The sequence below is a fragment of the Vigna umbellata genome, chromosome 11 (assembly GCF_029865625.1).
Source record: "Vigna umbellata cultivar VRB3 chromosome 11, Vumbellata_1.0, whole genome shotgun sequence".
Taxonomy (NCBI): domain Eukaryota; kingdom Viridiplantae; phylum Streptophyta; class Magnoliopsida; order Fabales; family Fabaceae; genus Vigna; species Vigna umbellata.
Window position 1 is genome coordinate 20954264 of NC_142175.1, and position 24584 is coordinate 20978847.

Below are 24584 nucleotides of genomic sequence, written 5' to 3' on the forward strand. Positions count from 1 at the left end.
AGTTTTGTCGCCTCGTCTCCCTCTTCTTCATCCCCATTCGTGGTCTCTACAAACGTTATCAAAAGCCACCATTGTTTTGGGCATCTTGCTACCCTTCGGAAGTTATGTCTAGAGAAGACCTCGACTTTTGACACGTCCGTAAGTGGTTTCGCAAATACCTTTTGAGTTCTGGAAACAAAGTTTTGATCCTTCAGGATTGATGTCAGCCATAAGTCCTTAAGATTGTTGTAAAAGGCTAACAGAATCACGAACAAAATTTCTTGAGGCATGTAGTTTCACTATCTTTAAAGACTTATCCGCGGGGTATTGCGCAAGTCCCCCAAGATACAACAAGAACTTCTCATAATATCTCTGAGGATCTCAGAACTAGCAAGGATCTCTAAAAAGAGTATAAAATAAACCCAAAATAATTTTAAAAGAGGAAAAGAAGAAATGAAAATGAGAAAAGACTGATTTGGGATGTGTTTTGGAATGGAGAAAGAGCTCTCTATTTATAGAGCTAGAGAAGAATAAAATCAATAAAAGACAATAAAAGCAATAAATAATTTGACTGGTGCAACACTTAAAAATTTGATTGTTGCTCATTATTAAAAATATTAATAAAAAAATATTAACATTGTAAAACGTTCCAACACCAACGTTTAACTTTTGGAATATTATAACACTTTTTTTTTCTTACTTTTTCTATTAATCGAGGTCAGTATGAAAATTTTCAAATATTTTAAAAAAATTTATTATTATTTTAATTATTTTATCTTAGAATTTGATTTTGGTTAATAATTGAAGTATATATTCTTTTTTTATTTCGGTTCTTCTACCATCGAAGTTGAAATATATATGAAAATTTTTAAATTTTTCAAAGTTTCTTTTATTATTTTATTAGTTTATTTATTTTATCAGGAGATTGGCTTTTGATATGACTAAAGTCATACATTTTTTTTTATCAATTTCTCATTGAAGTTAAAAGGTGCATGATGAAACACATAAAACACTAGAAAATGGAATTTTAAATAGTGTTTTAAAACATTTTCACAAAAATAGTGTTAATGACTTTAGTAGGAATTAGATGTTTGTATGTTTTAAAAGAAACTTTAGGAAAACATTTAAAAGGTAAAGCAATAACACAATTTTTATACTAATTTCTTTCAACTTGAGCTATGTTTAGTTCTATCTTAAGACCTCTTAAGGGGTTTCACTAATCTTTAGAAAGATTATACGAGTTTCACCATTTCTGGTTTACGACAAGTAATATCAACCACTTTTGGTTTCAACCTGTTAACTAACTAGATCGTTTAACTCAATTGAGTTAAACACCAAGTGTTTTAATTCACTTCGGAATTTACAACACAACCAAAAAGGTTTTTCAAACAAGTCAAATTTGGATAACTCTGAGAGAGAGAGAGAATAAGTTTACGATACAAAGAAAATCTGAAATACTTGTAAAGATTTTCTTTTTAAATGAAAGCGTTAGACGATGCAAAGAAAGAGAGACAATGTAATAGCAAACTTGACTATATGCACGTATTCTTCTTATCTTCTCTTCACGCAATCATCTATATATAGCCTTCTTTAAGAAAGATCCGTTAGATAGAGAGTTGACTTCCATATAAACTTCGTAGCCTTTTTAGGTAGGTAGTTAGACTCAGGTCTACGTTGCAAAGCCAGTGCCTTATCAGAACTTTGACAAAAGTAGCTTGTACGATTCTACAAAGCTTGAAGCTTTAAGGAAACATCAGAATGTCTTCCTATCTCTTAACGTCTTTATCCTTCTTGTGTAGGAATTTGAGTAAAGGTCTTGTACTTTTATGATCTACACAGATAAAGAGAACAAAACATACAAACAAATAGGTGTTTTTTCATACATGTAATAAATGTTTTAAATGTTAGTAAAGGTTAAGGCATATTGCGTATTTGAAACATTTTGGCACATGTAAGCTTGTTGATAGAAGCAAAGTTTAGGAAGAAAAGCGTTTGATATATGATCTTTAGATGATGACAAACATTAGACATTTATTTTATAAAACAGCTTGTAAGTTATACATCGTCTAGCGAGCTTTTTTTAGACGAGTCTTTTCTTTAAACATTTATTTGTTCAACACTGCTTAGATATAAAATTTTAAGATTCAATGTTTTGTTAAGCATACACAGATGTTTCCTTTATATAGACGTTGTTTGTAAAACATTGTTTGTTAGACATTAAATGTTGAAAAATGCTATTTTTACAAAATGTTATTTTAATAAATAGTTTATTTGTAGAATTTTTTTTTCCTTTAAGGTTATTTGTTAAACTTCAAAACTGGAAATGCTAAACGATCTCGTTTTTTTAGATGATCTTGTCTTAACACAGAGTTTTCAAAATGTCTACTATTTTTTAATTATTTCATCTGAGCAAGGAGATTTGACTTTAATAGTTATTGAACAATCAAAGCCATATATAGGTTCTGCTTTAGTTTTTAAAAAGTCGAGACTAAAAGGATTGCAAAAGTTTTCAAAAAATTTCAAATTTTTTATTCTTTTTATTATTTTATCTGAGCGAGAGGATTTGATTTTGATTTTTATTATAACTGAAGCATAAAGTGCTAGCTAAGGTAATTTTTAACAAAATTTTTACAAAGGCGTTTCTATTTCCTCCATTGTTTTGGTTCTTTGGGAACACCATTTTTTAACCATCTTTCGTTGTTTTCGTCATCAAATGCCACCACATTGTCATTACACCACTACTACCACTCATCCATTATCTTCTCTTCCTTTCCTTTCTACATATCTAACTCCATAACCTCCACTTTGCTTTCATTTTGATATCACGAGAGAGAGGTTTGCTCAAGTTTTTTTTTTGTTTTTTTATTTGAAAGGCTAATGCAACTACTTTTTGCTCAAGTTCTTCATACTAGATGCAATTTGTCACTTGACACTTCAAAGATTTACAAAGATTTCGGTTCTAATATGTTTTGTGCTCCTAGGTTCATGAAAATTTTCAATTTTATATAAATATATGCTTTTAATATTTTTTTTGTATATTTATTTTAAATTATTTTTTTATGTTTCATGTATTTTTTTTATGTTTGATATATTTTGCATTAGTATTTAGAATATTTACTTGTGAGGATAATATGTTTACTTATTATGGGTATATGTGTTATTTGTGTGTTGGTTTTGTGATATTTTGTCCAGGTTTAATATGTAAGAAAAAACAAAAACAAAAATAAAAATTGAACAAAACACGTCTACATTACGCTTTAGTTATAACCAAAACTAAAGCATAAATGTGTATTAGGCTTTAGTTTTTGTGATAACTAAAGCCTAATACCCTTTAAAAAGAAAAAATATTATAAAAAAAAATCTATATTAGGCTTGACTTATAACTATAACCGAAGCATAAAATGATAGTTGGCTTTAGTAACCGAAGTCTAATACCCTTTTTAATATAAGATATTAAATTTAAAAGGTATTTGGTCTTACTTCTTATAAGAACCAAGGTCAAATACCTCTAAATTTATTTATTTTTAAATAAAAAAGAGTTTAAGTTTTGACTGTAATTTGAATTTAAACCTAATCTATAATGTTTTATATCTTTTACTATTTATTTATGGCTTCATGTTTCAGTTGATAATCGAAGCTAAAAAACCATAATTTTTTTATCTTATCTCAATATGTTTCAGTTATAGAATCAAAACCCAATATCTAAAATAGCTTGTATGAAAACATTTTCCTACACTTGTGTAAAGTTAATCTTATTATCTATACCCAACGAAGCTAAGTGATCAATACTTAATCTCCATATCATGAATTAGCTACAAAGGAGATTCTGGGTAAATTGTGCAATGAACATTCTGTGTGCATCGTGACAAACCAAAAACTAAGACAAACTTAAAAAAGCAGAGAGAGAAGCACACTTGAGAGCTTTTTGTGAAAAATATTATAAATCAATTTTTATTCAAAGGAGAAGTAAAAAGTACAATTATATAGAGTAGAAAGGCGGTAAAAGCAAACAGATGGATATTCTAGAGTGATGGTTACAAAGAACCGAACTGTCCTAACGGTTAGTCAGGACGTGAGGCGAACGAGTGCACCGAACGGTTAAAGGTGGTGAGACAAGAGCCGTTCGATAGAACATACAACGAATTGGATGGGCGATCAGATCGCTTACAAGCGGAGACGTCTGATCGTTTAGCAGCGGAAACGATGGGGCATGAACCGATCGGTGAAGCATCACATGAGCCGATCGGTAAAGCATTAGCATAAGCGGTGGGGCATGAGCTGATCGGTAAAGCAATGTGTGATCCGTTCAGTAAAGTATTCATTATTCAAAGGAGAAGCAAAAAGTACAAAAAAATAGGATTGGAGAGGAGTGAAGTTGCTTGACCAAATAGGGCAAGGAGTGACAACTAGCGGATCAAAAAGATTGTTATGGAATGTCCTACTCCTGCCCGAGCTTTCCGATCCCCTCTTCTTTTTTTTTTATTTCTAGTTTAAGGACATATCTTTTTTAGGTAGGGCCAAGGATCACTAATTAATTGAATGAGCCCATCCCTCTGGCCTATCATTTATTTAGGGGTCGATCCGGCTCCTGCATCTCCTTGGGGCCCCGTCACACAGGTTTCTAGGAGTCCCTCTAGTCGAATCAATAGAAGTCCCAATAGAAGTTGACTGACCTAACTCTTCAATCGACAATCTATTGTTCCCTCTTACTTGCAGATGCCCATGCTTTGATTCGCCCTAGCTAGTGATGAATCCCAGTAAGATCGGAGTCTTTCATTCCTCCTCCCTTCAGTCCAGTTTGAACCCGTCCCAGAACCGAAGACCTTCCTACTACAAGGTGAGGCTCCGCCCTTCCCCTAGAATCCACTTCGGGCTTTGAGGAATGGGAGCAACTAATCCAACTTCTTGAGCTATCGAGATATTGAACAACAAACATTTGAGCAAGCTACCTTGCCTCACCCTAAGATGAGAGGGAAGGTCGATTTGACTCGAATCCTGGACCTGATCTTGAATCCTACACCAGTTAATGATGTGATGGGATAAGTTTTTTTTTTTCATTTTGCTGGCCCGCTCGTCCATGCCGAATCCCAATGGACAAACCTTTGATCCGTCCCTAGCTCTAGAATCCACTCGTCCCAGTCTCTGAAAGCCTTACTATCCTTGGCCTAGCCCTTTTTCTCAACTCGAGTCTTAAGTTCAACGGCTTTCATCATTGATGAAGACCTGCGCTAATAAGACAAAGAAGTGGGGAGTCTATGCCTTTTCATAAAACGAAAATCTTTCAGTCCTTCGGATTCTCTTCCGGGCATGTGTCCTAGCTTAGAGAAACAGGCTTTCTCACCTTTGGAAGCAGGTCGTAGAATAGAAATGACAGCTTTCTTGACTGACCCGCTGTCACATCTTGAATCGGTCCATTCTCTTGGAAGACCTTCCTCACAGGACTCTCAACATGCTACCAGTCCGATCTAGCTGTCCACTAGACCAAATCCAGTAGATAGTGAGGCCTATCATTGGTTGAGGAAAGAAGACGACAAGCTTGTTACCTTTCAGGCAGTTCGGGTTTCTTGTGTCTGACCTTCCCAATGATTGAACTTTCCTTTAGTGGTGCTCTCTCCTTGCATAGGCATAAGTGATCCAACAGGCACTCTCCGAAACATGAGTTCAGGCATGACGCTCAATAGGGCATTCCTGGTGTACTACTGAGATTCCCGGAAGCATGAGTCCAATCTTTCCTAGACTAGCAAGTCGTCCGAATTCAGTTAGCAAAATTCACATCTCTCTCTGATTGACTGCATTGGCAATCTTTCTCTCCCTGTCTTGCAGATTCACAAAGGATGACCTGCAGGTGTATCATCAGGTCCAAGTAGTTGGAAGCTCTGTCTAGGCAAACATTTTGTTGGAAGTACTCGCTCTGAAATCCATGAACAAGGTGATCTTCCTGGCTTGCTTATGAAACTAGGGAGTTAGACAAGGCCAGTCAAGCATCTGATTGGCTCGGTAACTGGTCTCTATCTCTGATTGAAACTAGGCCAGTCAATCGAGCTTAGAGACAATGCATGTTTACTTGTGATTAGCTTCTCTCTTTGCTTTCCTTACTATGACTCGCTTACTCTATTGGATTAGTTGTCTTCTCTCTATGACTAGTGCAATCTTGCATGTGTTCCGCATCTGACTTTTGTTACATTTCTGAGTTTTGGATGCTATCTGTAGTGAAACAATTGAGAAGGATTTGGTTATCCTTCTCAATTGGAGAAGTCAGAGAGATCATGCTTTCAGTACATATCTCTTCTCTCATTGCATGATGGAGAGTGTCCTTTCTTCTCTCATTGATGCTATTGACAAAATGATCTCAATCCCTTTTTTTGTCTTGATCAAAGAATAGATTAACATAGCAATCTATGTCAACCCTTTCAAACAGCAATTAGAGTTTCAGAGTTAATGTCGAAGTCTGCTAATTCCACTAGGAGACAATAAAGATATTGCTTGCTCAGTTTAGGTAGTCAAATCGGAAATGAGATGGGATTTCCATTTGATTAGCCAACGGGAATTTGTCCTTGTTGACTTCCACCGAAAATCCAATCTACCGGTTACGGAAATTCCTAATCTAATAAGGATAGTCTATCTCCGTATAGGGGAAAAGCTCTCCACTCGTTTTTCAAAGATAGGCATGTCAAAATGGAGTGACTTTTTGATCGACATATCGCTGCAAAAGTCCTCAATTATAAGTGAGACAGGGTAGACAAGGCAGCAGTAGAAGCTATGCCCCAGCTTTTTACCCAACCAAACCTAGGACCAGCAATGCTTGTCAAAGAAAGAAGTACAGGTTGTTAGTCCATTCATTGTTATCTGGTAGCCCTTATCAATCACTATTTTCACATATAGAATAATTATGCTATTCGGACAATCTTCTTATAGCGAGTCAATGTCGGATAATCTAGCAAGAGCTTTTAGCGCAAGGGAATACCAGATAAGCTTCAACAAGTGGGAATCAATACAGCAACAAGTCTGATGTTGAATTAGATAGCTTTCATCTTCCAATCTTTCTGAGCTAAGAAGTTTGAAAGGCGTAGTCTTCCATGTCACTCGGAAGGCAAATCAAGGTAGATCAACCAATACCAGATGCTTTAAGCCGTTTGGGGATTGACAATAGAAGTTGGTCATTCTCTTCCCTTCCCGTGTAGAACTAGGATGACTAAAGCCAGCGTCGAGAAAAGATTGACTTTCAAAAAAAGAAAAGAGAGTGGATAGCTGTGATGTGAAAGAAAGGTTAGACAGTTGGGTTGGTCGAAATAGGGTTCTATGTCCGGTATCAAGCGAGAAAGAATAGTAGAATACCGATCCACTACATATGAAGCAAAGTCGGCCTTGCTCGTTGAACTTATCTTATCTCGGGATTGAGATAGGCAAAGTTCTCGAACCGCTGAGTGTTATCATTATGCCTCCGGTAAGAAAAACAATTAGTCCGATCTAGCTAGAAAAGTCGTTCTTTCAATCAAAAGTTTGATGCACTGGCTAGCCTAGACTTCCATTCAGGCACTGCCGAGATAGACTGAATAAGGTAGCAGTGACTTTCTAGCAAGATACTTTGACTGATCTGCCTCTCCTAACGGCTTGTACCGGTATTCTAATAATGGACAATCCAGAATAAGAGAGCTAGCTTGGCCCAGCTTGATAAGAGGATTAGGACAACTTTGGCTAGAGATGGACAAATGCAAAATGTCTTAGAGAAGGAGCAGCTTATGACGAGAAGGGCTTTTATAACTAACTCAAAGGAAGGCTTAGAAGAATCCTCATTAGTAGTAGCAGCCTTGGAATGAGTTTGAGGTTGAGACTGGGTTTAGTACATATTTAAATATAGAACCTATTTGTGTTATATATATCTCGAGTTCTAACCATCGCTTCGATACCATGTTAAGAAGTAAACTTTAATCAACCCCACAAAACCAGCTTGTAAGGTGAGATTGACACCCATTTATATATTATAAATTAATTTTATCTCTAATTGATAAGAGACTTCCAATATATATATATATATATATATATATATATATATATATATATAACCTTAACATGAATATACATTGGTTTCAAGAGCATTTCAGTCCATCATTGTTCAAAGGCAATGACACAGACAGATTGTGGGATTGATAAGTTTTTCATTCATCGCTGAAATGCGCAGATTTGAAGAGATTTAATATAAATTCCAATATTTGCGCTCGCTTCAATTCCAATGAAAGTGTATTTGATTCCAATAGGTTTAATCCTATACTACATCCCTATTTATGTACGAATGTCTCAATTGGGTCCTCGTTTTTTAAAGTGTATCAAAATGGTCCTTAATTTTGAAAATTGATATCAATTGAGTCCTTTCCGTTAAGTTGGCTGGACGGCGTTAAAAAAATTGATGAGTGGATGCTGAGATGACGAACGAACGCTCGTCCACCAGCGAACGAACGCTCGTCCATCAGCGAACGAACGCTCGTCGACCACCGAACGAACGGTATTCCAATGTGGAACGAACGGTCGTCCAGCAGTAAGAGGTCGACGAGCGTTCGTTCTCTGGTGGACGAGCGTTCGTTCGCTGGTGGACGAGCGTTCGTTCGCTGGTGGACGAGCGTTCGTTCGTCATCTCAGCATCCACTCATCAATTTCGTTGTGTGCTTGTTGTGTGTTTAGTGAGTTATTGTTTTTAACTCTTGAACATAACTAACGTACGTTTTCTCTGGTCCAGAAAACGAATGGCGCCTAGACTCCCTCCACCACCTCAACCTAATGAGGCTGACGCGTCCAACAACACTAGATTGTTGGAATTAGTGATAGATAGATTACAGCAACAGAATGTCACGTTGATGGAGCAAAACGCCACTTTAATGCAACAAAACCATAACGCCATGCAGAGTATGGAGGCCGCTCGTGCCAACACGGAAGCGACGCAGAGGCAATTGATGGACATCCTTGCCGCTACCAGGGGCACGGCAGGGGCGTCATCTTCCAACGCTACTCAGCTTGCTGCTGAATGGAGTTTGGAGAGTTTCCTACAACACCACCCTGCTAAATTTAATGGAAAGGGGCTTCCGGATGAAGCGGATCAATGGTTGAGGGATATGGAAAGGATCTATGATGCTAAAAGGTGCCCAGACGACAACCGTTTGGCATTCACAGAATATTTGTTAACGTGAGAAGCTAGCCATTGGTGGTCAAGTATGAAGATGTTGTTGACGGACGCTCAAAGTCCCATTTCCTGGGAAGTTTTCAGGGCAAAATTTTATGAAGAGTATTTCCCTGACAGTGTTCGGTTTGCTAAGGAAGTGGAGTTCCTTCAATTGGTACAAGGTAGTATGTCCGTCTCGGAGTACACCAATAAATTCAAGCACTTGGTCCGTTTTAATACCATGGCAACAAGTGAAGAATGGCAATGCAGGAAGTTTGAAAACAGGTTGAGAAGTCACTTGAAAGTATTAATATCCTGTCTGTGTATTAGATCCTTCCCTGCCATGGTTGAGAGAGCGAAGGTACTGGAGAAGAACGTTGCTGAGGCCGAGCAACAAAAGAAGCAGCAAGTGAGTAGGGGGCCGGTCTTAACGAGAAGCACTGCGAATGTCAGAAGACCCCCGTACGTTCGTCCAACCCAATCATCTGGTGGATCACAAGCCTTGGTCACTGTCGGCCAATCTGGACAGCAAAGGAGTTTGACGTGTTATCAGTGTGGAGGACCACATTATAGATGGGCTTGTCCTCAACTATCTAGAGGGAAACATTGCAACAAGTGTGGGAGGAACGGACACTCAGATCAGGAGTGCAATATGGGAGGACGGGCGGCAATGAGGCCGCCGAACGCTGGAAGAGCACAGCAAGGAAGAGGTGGGCGAGCGCAAGCAGTGGGGAGAGTGTATGCAATTACTGGTGCTGAAGCTGCTCGTTCAGGTACACTCATCACCAGCACTTGCTTATTGTTTGGAAAGCCGTGTGGCGTATTGTATGATTCGGGGGCAACTCATTCCTTCATCTCGAAGGCGTGCGTTGAGAAGCTGGGGCTAGTGGAGAGCGAATTACAGTTCGACCTGGTGGTGTCAACCCCAGCGGCTGGTGGGATTAAGACATCTACAGTTTGTGTAAGATGTCCTATAGAAGTTGAGGGGCGTAGATTTAAGGTTAACCTCATTTGTTTACCCCTTCAAGACTTAGAAGTGATTTTGGGGATGGATTGGTTGGCTACCAATCGAATTCTCATTGATTGTGGGAAGAAGGAGTTAGTCTTTCCGGATGAAGAAGAGGAGGAGTTAACAGTTACGCTCGGTCAGTGGAAGGAAGACATCATGGAAGGAGCGAGCTGTTTCCTGATAATGACGTATGAAGACAACGAAGTAGAGCGTTCGTCCAATATTGAGAGCAGCGGAGGACGAACGGTAGTGGATGAATTTCCGGACGTCTTTCTGGATGAAGTCCCTGGTCTACCTCCCGTTCGCGAGGTTGAATTCACGATCGACCTGGTGACAACTGCTGCACCCATCTCGGTTCAACCTTATAGAATGGCACCAGCTGAGTTGGTCGAGCTCAAGAAGCAAATTGAAGAGTTGATGGATAAGAGGTTCATCAGGCCGAGTGCTTCACCTTGGGGAGCGCCTGTGTTGTTGGTAAAGAAGAAGGATGGCAGCTCTCGGCTCTGCATTGATTATAGACAACTTAATAAGCTGACCGTCAAGAACAAGTATCCACTTCCAAGGATTGACGACCTACTGGATCAGTTGCAAGGTGCGTGCGTATTTTCAAAGATTGATTTACGTTCGGGCTATCACCAAATTAGAGTGAAAGAGGGGGACATTCCGAAGACTGCCTTCCGGTCTCGTTATGGTCATTATGAATATGTGGTGATGCCCTTTGGAGTGACGAACGCACCTGCAATCTTCATGGATTACATGAACAAAATTTTTAGACCGTACCTGGATAAGTTTGTTGTAGTATTTATTGACGATATCCTCATTTATTCCAAGAGCTTTGACGAGCATGAAGACCATTTGAGGATCGTGTTGAGCGTGTTGAGGGAGAAGGAATTGTATGCCAAGAGGTCTAAGTGTGAATTCTGGATGAAGGAAATCCAGTTTTTGGGGCACGTCGTTTCTGCTGGAGGTATTTCAGTGGATCCAGCCAAGGTGCAAGCAATGCTGGATTGGGAGAGTCCACGTTCGGTCACAGAGGTTAGAAGCTTTGTGGCGCTCGCGGGCTACTACAGGCGGTTCATTGAGGGATTCTCTAAAATAGTAGCCCCTTTGACCTATCTCACCAGGAAGGATCAACCGTTCGCCTGGACCGATCGTTGTGAGGAGAGCTTCCAGGAATTAAAGAGAAAATTAACGAGCGCCCCAGTGTTGGTTATTCTGGACACGGCCAAACCTTTTGAAGTGTATTGTGATGCGTCGTATCAAGGTTTGGGCTGCGTATTGATGCAGGAAAGGAGGGTAGTGGCGTACGCTTCTAGGCAGTTGAAAATCCACGAGAAGAATTACCCCACACACGACTTAGAGTTGGCAGCAGTCGTGTTTGCACTAAAGATTTGGAGGCATTACCTTTATGGAGCAACGTTTCAAGTTTTTAGTGATCACAAGAGTCTCAAGTACCTCTTTGATCAAAAGGAGTTGAATATGAGGCAAAGGAGGTGGCTTGAATTCTTGAAGGATTATGAGTTCGAACTGTTGTATCATCCTGGAAAAGCTAACGTGGTGGCGGACGCCTTGAGTAGGAAAGCAGTCAGGGTCTCGGCAATGATGGTGAAAGAGCTGAGTTTGGTGGAAAGTTTTAGAGATCTAAGGTTACGGTTCGACTTAGGAGCGAACGTTATTAGATGCTGTAACCTTAGAATTTCCAGTGATGTGTTCGACCGAATTAGAATGAAGCAGCGTGAGGACGAGGAATTGGCAAAGATATTAAGTGCGCTCGGTACAGATCAGACTAAGGGGTTCAATACGGGGACGGACGACCTATTACGCTATATGGGTAGGACGTGCGTTCCTAACGACGGCGAGCTGAAGAGAATCATCCTGGAGGAAGGGCATCATAGCCGTCTTAGCATGCATCCTGGCATGACTAAGATGTATCAAGACCTCCGTTTATCATTCTGGTGGCCGGGAATGAAGAGCGACATTGCACGTTTTGTAGCGTCCTGTTTAACTTGTCAGCGTGCAAAGGCCGAACACCAAAGACCAGGCGGGTTACTGCAGCCATTGGAGATTCCTGAGTGGAAGTGGGACAGCATCTCAATGGACTTTGTGACTCATCTACCACGTACGCTCAAGAATCACGATTCTATCTGGGTTATTGTAGACCGATTGACTAAGAGCGCCCATTTTCTACCAGTCAACTTGAAGATGTCGATGACCAACTTGGCCAAGCTGTACATTAAAGAGATCGTTCGGTTGCATGGAGTTCCTTCGAGCATCATTTCAGACCGAGACACGAGATTCACATCTCGGTTTTGGCAATCGTTACAAGGAGAATTGGGAAGCAAGTTGCAGATGAGTTCGGCTTATCACCCTCAGACGGATGGCCAATCTGAGCGAACCATCCAGACGCTCGAGGACTTATTGAGGACGTGCGTCCTAGATCATATGGGAGTATGGGATGAAGTCTTGCCGCTCGTTGAATTCACGTATAATAACAGTTTTCAAGCAAGCATAGGAATGACACCATTTGAAGCCCTCTATGGAAGGAAATGTCGAACGCCATTGTGTTGGTTCCAAGAAGGTGAGAATGTATTAACCGGACCTGAATTGATCCAACAAACAACCGAGAAGGTGAAACTGATCCAAGAACGATTGAAGACGTCTCAAAGCAGGCAGAAATCTTATGCTGATAAGAGAAGAAGACCCTTAGAGTTCGCTGCTGGAGATCACGTGTTTCTCAGGCTGAATCCAATCACTGGAGTGGGAAGAGTCCTTCGTCCAAAGAAGCTCTCACCCAAGTTCGTAGGACCTTATCAAATTCTGAAGAAGATTGGATCAGTGGCGTATGAGTTAGCTTTACCACCTCAACTGTCCAACCTCCATCCAGTCTTTCACGTTTCTCAACTCCGGAAGTATGTAGCTGATCCATCACACATACTGGAGTTGGAAGACGTCCAACTTCGCCCAGACCGAACGCTGGAGATGCAACCAGTCTGTATTGAAGACGTTCGCACCAGATACTACAAAGGGAAGGACGTTCGTCTAGTGAAGGTGGTGTGGGACGCAAAGACTGGTGATTCAATATGGGAGGTTGAAGAGGCTGTGAAGGAATTGTACCCGCACTTATTTCCTGGTAAGCTTTAGAATTTTCGAGGACGAAAATTTTTGTAGTTAGGGGGAATGTGAAGCCCTGATTAATTAACGCACCAAATCCCACACTCTGATCACCATTAATTGCACCGTGCCACGTCAAAACCCACTCACTTCCACTCTGCATGTATCTGCCATGTGTCGCGGCTGGAACGTTTGAAAAACGTTAGTGGAAGACAAGTGGCGTGTGGAGAATGGCGTTCGTTCTGCGTGGGAGGGAAAAGAATTTTTCTGAAAAACTCTTCCCATTCTCTGCATGCATTCACCTTCTTCCTCACGAAACTCTGGCCTTTCTTTTTCTCCAGCTTCTCTCTAAAACTTCTTCATCTTCTCTCTAAGATAACTCACCGTCATCTACTCCGATTCCATTTCAGATACCGTAGAAACATTCCCAGCACCGTGAGCATCGTTCTAAACCGAACAGAACTGAGATCTGAACTGGTAAGTTCTCGTCTCTACACATTCGTCCATTTAGTTCATGCGAACCAAAATTCTGGTTGCATGCATGGGTTAGAGGTCTGAAACCGTTTATGATTTTGGTGTATTAGATTTAGTGGAAGTTTGTGGAGTGATTCTTTGGGTAGAAAGCTGTGAGGGAACGAGCGAAACCCTTGCATTTGGGAGTTCACTGCTAGACCAGGTAAGGGAAGCTTTAGTAATTTAATTGATACTTGCATGGTGTGTGTGAAAGCATGAAACTGTACTGGATATATGAACTGTATGATATTTAAATATGCATGAACGAGTGCTGTGTAATGGATGGATATGAATGATATTGTTTGAACTGTATGTTGAGGATGAAACGTATGATTTGGAAAAATGAATAATTTCTGTATGGTAAGAGATGATAATATGAATTCTGTAATGTATGAGATTTATGGTGGAGATAAATTATAAGTTATGAATCGTATGAAAACTGTGAAGTTATTGTAGATGAAAAATCTGGAAAATCTCAAAGTCTTTACTTGGTAATGCACGCTCGTCATCGAACGGTCTTATACCGTTCGGTTTCCCTTGAAAATAACTTGGAATAAGAATTCTTTCATTTGGAAAGGATCCTGATTAAGAACGAGCGTCCCTTGTGTGAAGGGTTAGGTTTGAGCGTTCGACTCAGCCTAGCGTGTCCAACGGTTGAAATAATTGAAGTATATTAGTAACGCTCGGTTTTATATTCCAGCGTTCGTTATAGGTAGCGCTTAGTCTTATACTGAGCATTCGTCCAAATGAGCGCTCGGTCTTATATCGAGCGTCCGTTCTATTTAGTGCTCGGTCATTTACCTAGCGTTCGTCCTAAGCAGTGTTCGGTTTTATAACTGAACGCTCGTCCTTATCATTGATTCCTGAGCGAACGTAAATAGCGTTCGTCCAAATTATTAATTGACGTTCGGTCATTGACTGGCAGTGTTGTCCTCTGAATTAAATCATACTCTGTTGATTTTATAAATAATTTTGTAATGTATTTATCCTTTTGATTCAACCTAGAGTCTTTATACTTAAAATTTTTCTAAGTATTATTCGGATCTTTTAGAATCAATTCATTTAACTTATTTAAATACTCATAACGTCCGTTAGAGGACAAGGGTTCGTTTCTTTTGTTCAGAAACGTGTAGTTAATGTACTGTAATACGTTCGTCCTTATTTATTAAAGGATGAACGCTCGTTAATTTATGAAAGTGGAACACAGAATGAAAATGTGAATAAGAGAACTGGTTAATGTGTGCGAATGGTATTTTGAGTGAATTATTGGAAGTGGATTTTGAACGAGTGTTCCAAGGAGGAACGTCTCCATGATTTGAATATGAGAAATTATGTAGTATGACCATGGTAAAGCTGCTGATGGCTGTTCATCCTGATATTCCGTGAGTGCTCGTCCTCATGTAGAGGGGAGTAGGTCATGCGTGGGAATGGCAGGAGGCCCTAGTCCTATTGAGTACTTTGGACTGATAGGGTTAACCTCGGGTGGCAGCTGATGGACGTTTCCAGTTACTACATCACCCGGGTGCAAGAACGCCTGTAGATACATGGATTCATACAGTCCGGACGGTCGTTATTTATGAGAATTTGGATGAGTTATTCTATGCTTTGATATGTTGTTATGTGTATGGTTTTGTTGATTTTATATGTTAGATTTTATATTGGGTGTATGAATTGAATTACCTAAGCTTACCCTTGCAATTCCTTGTGTTGTCTACTGTTGTTGTACGTTCGTCTTGTCAATGCAATGATCATCCGTGTGGATGTGAGCAGATGGAGAGGCATTGCTTGAAGAAACACTGGAAGAAGAAAATTTGGAGGATGCCAATCTGGTTGAAGTGGAGGTTAAAGCCGAGCAATAGAACGCTCGTTTAGTAGTAGTTGTTATTGTTTTAGGAAATTATTTTGGGACGTTCGGTTATTTGGTTTTGTAAAACCGTTCGTCCATAGCTTGGAATTTTGTAGATAGATTTTGAACCCTGTATATTTTGTACGTTCGGCTGTTTTTAGCTAATGTAATTAAGACTGCACTGTTAATTCTGTAAATGTGATTAGTTCTAATTTATGGTAATTACTATTTATTGGGATGTTACAAGGGCACCCAGTTAAACCACTTGTTGAAAAAGATACTCTACCACGTAACAGAAACCAATCCCCAATAATTGGAGAGAGAATATTTAAATCAAACTCATCTTCATTTGGTATCAAGAAATTGTTAATAAAATTTATTTTTTTATGTCACTTTTGATGAAGAAGAAATTGTTTTATTTTTGTAGAAAACAAAAGCGAAAAGAGAAACTTAAAAGAGAATAAATGCAAAAAGAAAATGAAAAACAAAACACGTACTGTTTGTTGTTCCAGAAATTTATATATATATATATATATATATATATATATATATATATATATATATATATATATATATATATTTAGTGGACCTAAGTTAGAAATAATCAATTCAGCTTAATTGAGTGTCTTTATTGTAGTTTTAATTTGTCTATGTATTTTGTCTTGTTTGACAATTGTGTTTTGGTTCTCTTTAGTACAAGTGTCTTATTTGTTCCTTGGAAGTGAAATTGATCTTTACTATTTCTCTTCTATAATTTGTTTTAAACCTTTTTAGTGCCACTTAGCAACTTTTTATTATAAAATTATTTTATTTTTATTGGAAACTTAAATGAAGGGAGAGTGAAAAAAGACAAAGAATGTTTTATTATAAAAAAAAGAGTCAATCTGAGTGTCAATACAAGTAGAACCATATACACGGTAAAGATGTGAGAAGATTGGTGATGTCTAATAAATAAATTATCATTGAAACTATAAAAAGAGTTAAGTCAGTCCAAATCACCTCTAGATAAATTCGATAAAAGAACTTCACTTAGAACAATATAAGACTTTGTAGAAAGAGGTTAGAAATGTAAACAACAAAAAGAAAAGAGGATTTTAAAGCGATAAAAGAATAAAAAATAAAAAATAAAAAATAAAAGAACAAGTTGATCCTTAGCTCTCTCATAGTTGAATTCTTAAGACTCTTATTCATTTTTTCATGTGTATACGATTAAATTTCTTGTTACAATGTATTTATTCCCTGTGTCTATAACTAAAAAATAATAATTTATTCTTCTATCTTTAGATTAAACATATAAGTAAAAAAGTTTGAATTAGTTAAATAATCTTTCATGATAATATTTGAATTGTTTACACTATTTAACACATTTTTTCTTCAATGTTAGTTCAGAAACATGTTTGAAATCTTAAATAAACTTAACAAGAATTTGATTAAATGCAATTCTAAATATGAGAGACTAAATTAGTCTAAAGTTTTAAAGATGAACTAATTCTAATTTTTATTGAAAGTTAAGGAATCAAAAATATATTTAATCCTTAAATAAACTTAAAGTAATATAAATTTGATTTATTATAGATTTTCATTCCAAATTTTAATCTTTTAAAGAGAATAAATAAGTATAAATTAGTAAAAAGACAAAATCGTTGTTCTAAGATAGCAAGGCTACAATACAGAGAATTCTAATAGAGAAAACCAGGAAGGGGAGAAACGAGTGTAATATTTTTCATTAACAAAATAGAGAGTGTACAAGACGATGTATATAAAAGTAAAATGAAAGCACATCTAACTGTAACAGCAATACAGTTAAAAAAGTTATGAGTTTTGTTTTATATTTTCAACATACCCCTTCTTCACAAGAACAAAACCATTTTTAAGAATTTTTTACATTTTGATTATTCACCTGTAAAACCAAAGTCACTTCATTTTCTAAACTCTTTTAAAAGCAAACTACTTATTGTGTTCAAATGAACATTGATTTATGTGACTCACTTTCTTCACATATTTTGGAGCAGCCCATGAATTGATAGGCAAAGGTTGAGGTTGAACAGTCCCCACATATTATCAGTTCTTTGAAGCGTGCATTCACATCTTTAATGCCCTGTTATCTTAATGTTCAGCATGAATCTTCTTGGAGATTTCCTAATTAAAATGCACACAAACACTTACACTCCTTCAAAATATAAGATGAATTTACATTAGAACCTAACTTTGTAAAAGCTAGATATTAGGAGTGGGCTTACCTCAAATTAAATTAAATCAAATCAAATGACATAAGACTTCATTATTCATCTAAAGAAACAATTTATTCATTAAGCTGTAAATTAAAATGCTTAGATGAAATCTCATTCTAGCACATAAAGATAGAATCGCCTTTAGTCGCTTAGGTCATAACAGTTTTGAAGCAAAACAAACCACCACAAATTTAAAGTTTCAACAATCTTGAATTATGTAATATCAACTCAGTAATCATAACATATTCCTTCCTTCAACAAAATCAACCTTCAAATTTCAAGATCCCAGTTGAAAAACACAATTAGGATTGGTCATCAATAACACTCTTCAACAATTATAACACACACACATTAACCGAACTAAAATTCTATACTCTCTCCAATGGTCATCTCGAAGTCCAACCGAAATTGGAGTTTCATTCTCACAATTATTACAGTGAAGCTAGTTTATCAGAGCAGAATTCTGGTCTAATTTAGCACTAAAAAAGAGATGCAAGACAAAGAAAAGAAAAGACAGAGCACCACCGTATAGCAAAGGCTCTTGAGCACCTCGAGGCTCCCTCCGGATCTCCGCCGCTACACCGTCACCTTCGTCTTCCTCCTCCTGTGCCGCCTCTTCCTCAAGGCAAAGTTTGCACAACGGGCACGACGCGTGGAGGTCGAGTCACAGCGTGATGCAACCAGCATGGTAAAGGTGTTTGCAGGGCAACTATTTGGCCTCGGCGTCAAAGAGGGAAATTTGGTCTTTGCACACAGCGAAGAAAACGAAGCCGTTGGGGTTGAGCGCGAAAAGGAGCGAGGGTGTGACGTTGACGGAGGGGAGAGGGTGGGGTTTGGCGGGGAGGGGCTTCGGGGAGAGGAGTAAGAGCGCGTCCTGGAAAATGAGGTCAAAGAGGGGTGATTCGACATCGTTTTGGGAGAAGGGAGAGTCCATTAGTTCGAGGAAGGAGGTGTGGCAATGGGGACAGAGAAGAGGCGAGGGAAGGAGTGTGAGGGACACGCTCATATCGCATTCGTGGCACCAGTAGGTCTTCACTTCTGGCTCGCCTGCCGTCGCCATCGGAGGTGTTTCCCTCTGCAAATGATTGTGAACTTAACAAGGAGGCACCCTCCGCGATTGCACGAACCCGCTCCACCACCAGAAATGCCCGCGCTCTTCACACCACCGTTATGCCAACAGAAGATGGAAGGGACCGATGATGCGCAAAGAAAAGGGAATCAAACGAAGGAGGAGAAATTTGGGGGTACCCTCACATGCCTTCGAATTTCAATTTTGGGGGAAGAGAAGAGAGAAATTAGGGGGAAAGAGAAATGCTGAAACTGAAAATGAGTGAGGGAATACCCAAAATTTAGGTGAAGTCATTGTGCACAATACCGAAGCCTCGTATCCGCCGATAAATTACAGGGCAGCGCAAATTACCGAAGGACACTTGACCTTCGGTAATTATCTGTCGGTAATAAGCGTGTTTCTTGTAGTGAACGGAGGGCGAACCTGATTAACGAGGGCATGATAGAGGGCGAGATCAAAGACGAGAGTACGAGAATGAAGATGAACCATGAACGAAGATGAACAATGAGTGAATCTGTGAAACAAAAGCTCAAAAAACCTAATATGGTGAACCCTAAAAACAAAGTCGTTTTGTGTTTTTGTAATTTCTAACCAGACTCGCAAAATCAGAACCAGACACACGAGTTGAAGCGAGTTTATCGAGTCTACCACCGATTCCACCAATCCTATCTGAAAGCGAGTTTGCTTATGAGTTAACTCGAAAGCACTATGTGAACTCATAAACTCGACCAAGTTAACGAGTTAACTCGCGAGTTCAATAACACTGATATAGATAAATACTTTTCTAAATATAATGATGATGAATAATTACAATAATTACTGTAATATTACACCATATAAGAAAATTAATATTGTGAATCGTGAAAATGAAAAATCATAAATGATCAAATATTTGATTCTGTTTAATTATTTTTTGAGATAGAAATACTTCATGGGTAATTTTTTTATATTAAAGGGAATATGCATTTAGACTTGTTAGAAGAGGAAATATATGATAACTTACCGACGAACTACCAACAAAGTGAGGTAAGTAAGGTTTGAAGTTGTTTTTTAAACCATATTAAGTCCTAATAAATAAACTGAGATATGGGATACTTATATAGGAATATTCAAATAATCAGCACACACATGATCAAACCTTACCATTATGCATATTTTGGTTTATAGTCAATAACTTAAAAAGGATTATTGTTTGCAAAAGAAAATTAGTTTTGTGTTGGAACGTATTTGTGAGATTTTATGAATAAGATTTGTCTTGCAAAACATTGAATACACATTCACGCTCTATTATAGTGTGATAATAAAGTTGTAAAATTGTTTGTAATTTCATTAAACATGATTAAACTAAAGGTGGTAATACCAAATAAAAAACATTTACTTAATAATTTAAAATAATAATTTTTAATTATATATTTTTTAATTTAAAATTCTAATGTATATATTATATATTATTAAAGTGGGCGACAATATTTTTAGGTGTACAAGCATTATTTTTCTTTAACAAAAACATGTTGAAATTGATAAATTCCTTTGTCATCATAAGTCCTTTTCTAAACTTGACTTTTATTTTGTCTTTCTTTACTTTTGTAACTTTCACTCGTGTTCACCGACTCTTATTTGGCGTTAAAACTTTTTAGTATTAACGTAATATTTCGCATGCGTTCACTTTTTTTTTTATCATAATAAAAAACAATAATTTTTTATTACAATCACAAAACTAAATTTATATAAATTTTATAATTTTAGATAATGTTTACTTTTTAAGATAATTTTTTATTATAAATATTTTGTTTAGAAAAATAGTTAAGTTTAGAAAAAAAAAACTATTCAATAAAAAAATTGTTAGATTTAAGATAGTCACTTAAAGAATAAAATTTGTAAAATAATTATTTTGATTTGAAAAAATAGTTAAAAAATAAAATTAAAAACAAAATGTATATCCTAAAATAGAAAATCTCTTTTTATATAATAATATAGGTACGGACACTAGTGCAGCGAGGGGCTTTTACCGCGGTTATTTTTCACTATACGTCGCGGTTTACGAACCGCGGCATATTCAGCCGCGGTAGTAAGTCAGAGACTTTAGGCCACGGTTATGACCGCGGTATATAGTTTGCGGAATATGCCGCGGTTGTCTTTGGAACCGCCGCCTAAATTCAATTTTTTTTAAAAAAAAAAATTTATACCCTATATGCCGCGGGTCAACCGCGGCAATATACTCTCGTATATGCCGCGGTTGGTGTTAAAACCGCGGCCATATGTCTAATTTTTTTAAATACTATTAATCAATATACATGTGGAAATTAATCAATATAAATACTATTATAATTTTTTAATCCACAGAAATTGAAAAGAATAATGAAATGTAATATTAATTTACACTTTTTTACCCATTAATTTAAGGTTTTGTGTGTTCATGAATAAAATCATATTACTGTAACCATTATTTTGTACTTATAAGGAAATTATCTGTTTTCTTTTAAAAAATAAATTATTTGTTTCTATAATAAATAGTCATTTCCTTATCATAAATTTATTATTAGTTTTATCTTCTGCTCTAAATATAATAATAATAAATACATAATCTACTCTTGAATTACAATTAAAATATTAAACAAAATTATATTTAAAACAGTTATGGAAATTTTAAATAGTGTTAATGACTTAAGGTAATATATAATTAAAAAATGTAAAATATTAAGAGATCGGTTGATAGCACATAGATTACAAATACATCAACAGATAAGAAGGAAAAGAGAAAAAAATAACAAGTAAAAAATAATATATGTAAAACAAATATTTGTAGTTAAATTAGGAAGACATTTTCCCACGTGCAAAGCCTGAAATTTTTTTAAAGATATTATTAATTGAAAAGCACCTTAGTTAACAACTCCAACTTTGAGAATGGTGCAATTAACATTTAAATTAAGGAAAAGCACTTTCTAACACCCCACACTTGTCATAATGGTATAGTTGTTTATATTATCATAATTATATTAATGTATAAGCAATTCAACAACCCTACTTTTAGTTGGCCCTATAGAACTCTTGCTTGGCGTAAAGGCCAACCCTTTTGCCTTATAAGACACTCACCACACCAATCTTTTGCCTTGAGCAATGAGGTTTTAGGTCGTGTACCCTTCACAATAAGAGCTCTCTATAAAGGTTCATCTCATAATTGTGTTAGTGCTTGTTAATTATTTAGTTTTGATTTCTTAGAATGTGAACTCACTACTTCATTTCATTTTCCTTCAGTTGCTTGCTGCAACAACAACATCAGCTAATTAAAACTCCAACCAAGTAAGTATGTTTCAATTGCAGTGACAATAAAGTTAAAAGTACTTTTACTCTCAAAGTAACATTAGTAAAATTAATAATACATTATTTTTCTTATATCAATTTTGGTTGTTGTAAATGTAATATTTTTTTCAATGATGAATAATTTAAATCATTAATATAAAAAAGATATTATTTTTCTTACTAAAACTATAAGAAATATTTAAAATAGTAACCCATTTTAGTGATAAAAATATGTTGTCAGTGATGATTATAAAAACTATTTTAATTAGTAATTTAGAAATTAATTATAATTTGTTATCTGTAATAAATTTTATGTTTTGTGTTGACCTAACAGACACTATGTTGGAGGGACATCAAGTTTTTGGCTTTGGCTTTGTTGTAGTTGGTTTGTGGCACTTGTTCAACAACGTGAAGCTCCATGCACTTTGTTCCAAGTCCTTCACATCAACCCTATGGTTTCCCTCCACAAAGTCAAGATATTTGGAGCTCTACTTTGTCATGGCAAGCAGCACAACCTTCATCTCCTTGGAGCTCTTCATTTCACCAGCTCATCACCAACCATTTGGCCCTGATGGAACCATTCCCACCAACCATCTCCAAAACTTTGAACACTCCTCCATGGCCATGTCCTTCTTGGTGTATGCCTTCTTTGCCCTAATTCTTGATGCAAAATGCTCCAAACCTCAACATGAGTTAACTCATCTCTTAGGAGCCTTAGCTTTTGCACAAGAATACCTCCTCATGCACTTTCACTCCGCAAATCACATTGGACCAGAAAACCAATACCACTACTTATTGCAACTTCTGATTCTTGTTTCTATTATCACAACCCTCATGGGAATTGGCTACCCTAAGAGCTTCTTGGTCAGCTTTGTTCGTTCTGTGAACATAGTTTTCCTCGGTGTGTGGCTTATAGTCACAGGGATTCTGCTTTATACACCAGGGTTTCAATCCAAAGGGTGCGTCACGCACCTCAAAGAATATAAGGTCACATGCAGTGATGATAAGGCCCGTCATCGTGCTGTTGCTCTGGTGAACATTCAATTCAGTTGGCTATTGATTGGAATCACCATTTTCGCTATGTCTTTCTACTTGGTTTTGGTTAGAATATATGGTGAAAACGTGGAGTATGTTTCGTTGAGCAAGGAGGAATATTACCTTGAAGAAGATGAGTCAAACACTGACATTGAATCCCAGAAGAAAAGCATACAGGGGAAAGTTTAAAACACATTGAGAACAGTAAGCACACCGAATCACAATAGCACATGGTTTTTCCCCAAAGCTAAAAAATTTCATATTTAATTTCTCGTATTTGACCCTTTGTTGTTACTTTTTTTAAATGCTTTGGGGTTGCAGGTTTGATGTATAAAAAAATGGTTGTCCTCCATTCCTCGTGTAATAATATTTTAGCAGGCTTGGCTTTTTCTGATCAATTATAGGATGATTTTTTTTTTTAAATATTAAATTGCCATTATTGCATAAACAACTAAAAAATCTACCTTATCTCCAACTACTCTGCTTTTTATATTAAAAAAGAATCATTGGTATACTCACTTAACATCTTAGATGTCACTTTCCTTTTATTATAACACACTTATATAAGCTTTTATCCTTAAATAGGGGAAAAGTAAAGAAAATAAAAAGTATTCCAACATATTTGTTAGAGGTAGACTTCATCCTTTTGTATTTTTTATTTATGTATGCACAATTTATTATATATATTATGGATTTAGTCTACGTTTCTTTTACTTTTATTAAGCTAGGGTTAATTATTGTCTCTTAAGTAAACTTATTATTCATTGGTGATCAAAGAAGTTTTTGTATTATTATTAATTTGGAACGGTTTCAATACAGGCTTTGACGAACTTGACTTGATCACTAAGTTTAACTTGGCCAAGTCTAACTTTATTTGTTTGGTCTCACCTAATATTACTCGACCTATATGCTCAAATTAGATCCTACTAGTCTTGATTTAATATGGACCTAGTCCAACTTAATTAAATGTGATCCCATCAGTTCGATTTGACTTGAATCTAAGTCTACTCAACTTGATTTAGCTTAGGACCAATTGGACTGGACTTGGAACAGGACTAACTCAACTTAACCTAAGCCTGGCTTCACTTGGTCTTGTTTAAGCTAGGCCTAACCTAGTCTTTGATCAAACTAGGATCCACTTCATTCAAACCCAACTTAGTTGAACGTGGGTTGGTCTCAACTTGAATGAATGTGGACCTTCTCTGACTTAACTTAATTTAGTTTCGGAAGACTTGGCTCCACTTGGCTAGCTTAGGTCAATTTAACTTAGGTCCAAACTAAGTTTCGACTTAACTTGATTTGACTTGGTCTTGATCGGGTTAAGCTAAATCTGGTCTTGA

At 37.0% G+C, this 24584-nt stretch overlaps 1 protein-coding gene and 1 pseudogene across 1 annotated transcript; one reads left to right on the forward strand and one right to left on the reverse strand.

Annotated features, from left to right (window-relative positions):
• Positions 1 to 18282: 18282 nt before the first annotated feature.
• On the reverse strand, positions 18283 to 18900 carry LOC148191153 (uncharacterized; annotated as a pseudogene).
• Positions 18901 to 22030: 3130 nt separating this feature from the next.
• Positions 22031 to 23667, forward strand: LOC148191154 (uncharacterized). Its single transcript, XM_088102485.1, has 3 exons — positions 22031 to 22074; positions 22165 to 22209; positions 22544 to 23667. Exon 3 carries the CDS (start codon positions 22549 to 22551, stop codon positions 23431 to 23433), a length of 885 nt encoding a protein of 294 aa, XP_087958611.1. The 5' UTR covers positions 22031 to 22074; positions 22165 to 22209; positions 22544 to 22548; the 3' UTR covers positions 23434 to 23667.
• Positions 23668 to 24584: the final 917 nt, after the last annotated feature.

Excerpts from the sequence above, each read along its gene's own strand:
- LOC148191154 (XM_088102485.1), top strand. The coding sequence starts at position 22,549 with ATGTTGGAGGGACATCAAGTTTTTGGCTTTGGCTTTGTTGTAGTTGGT.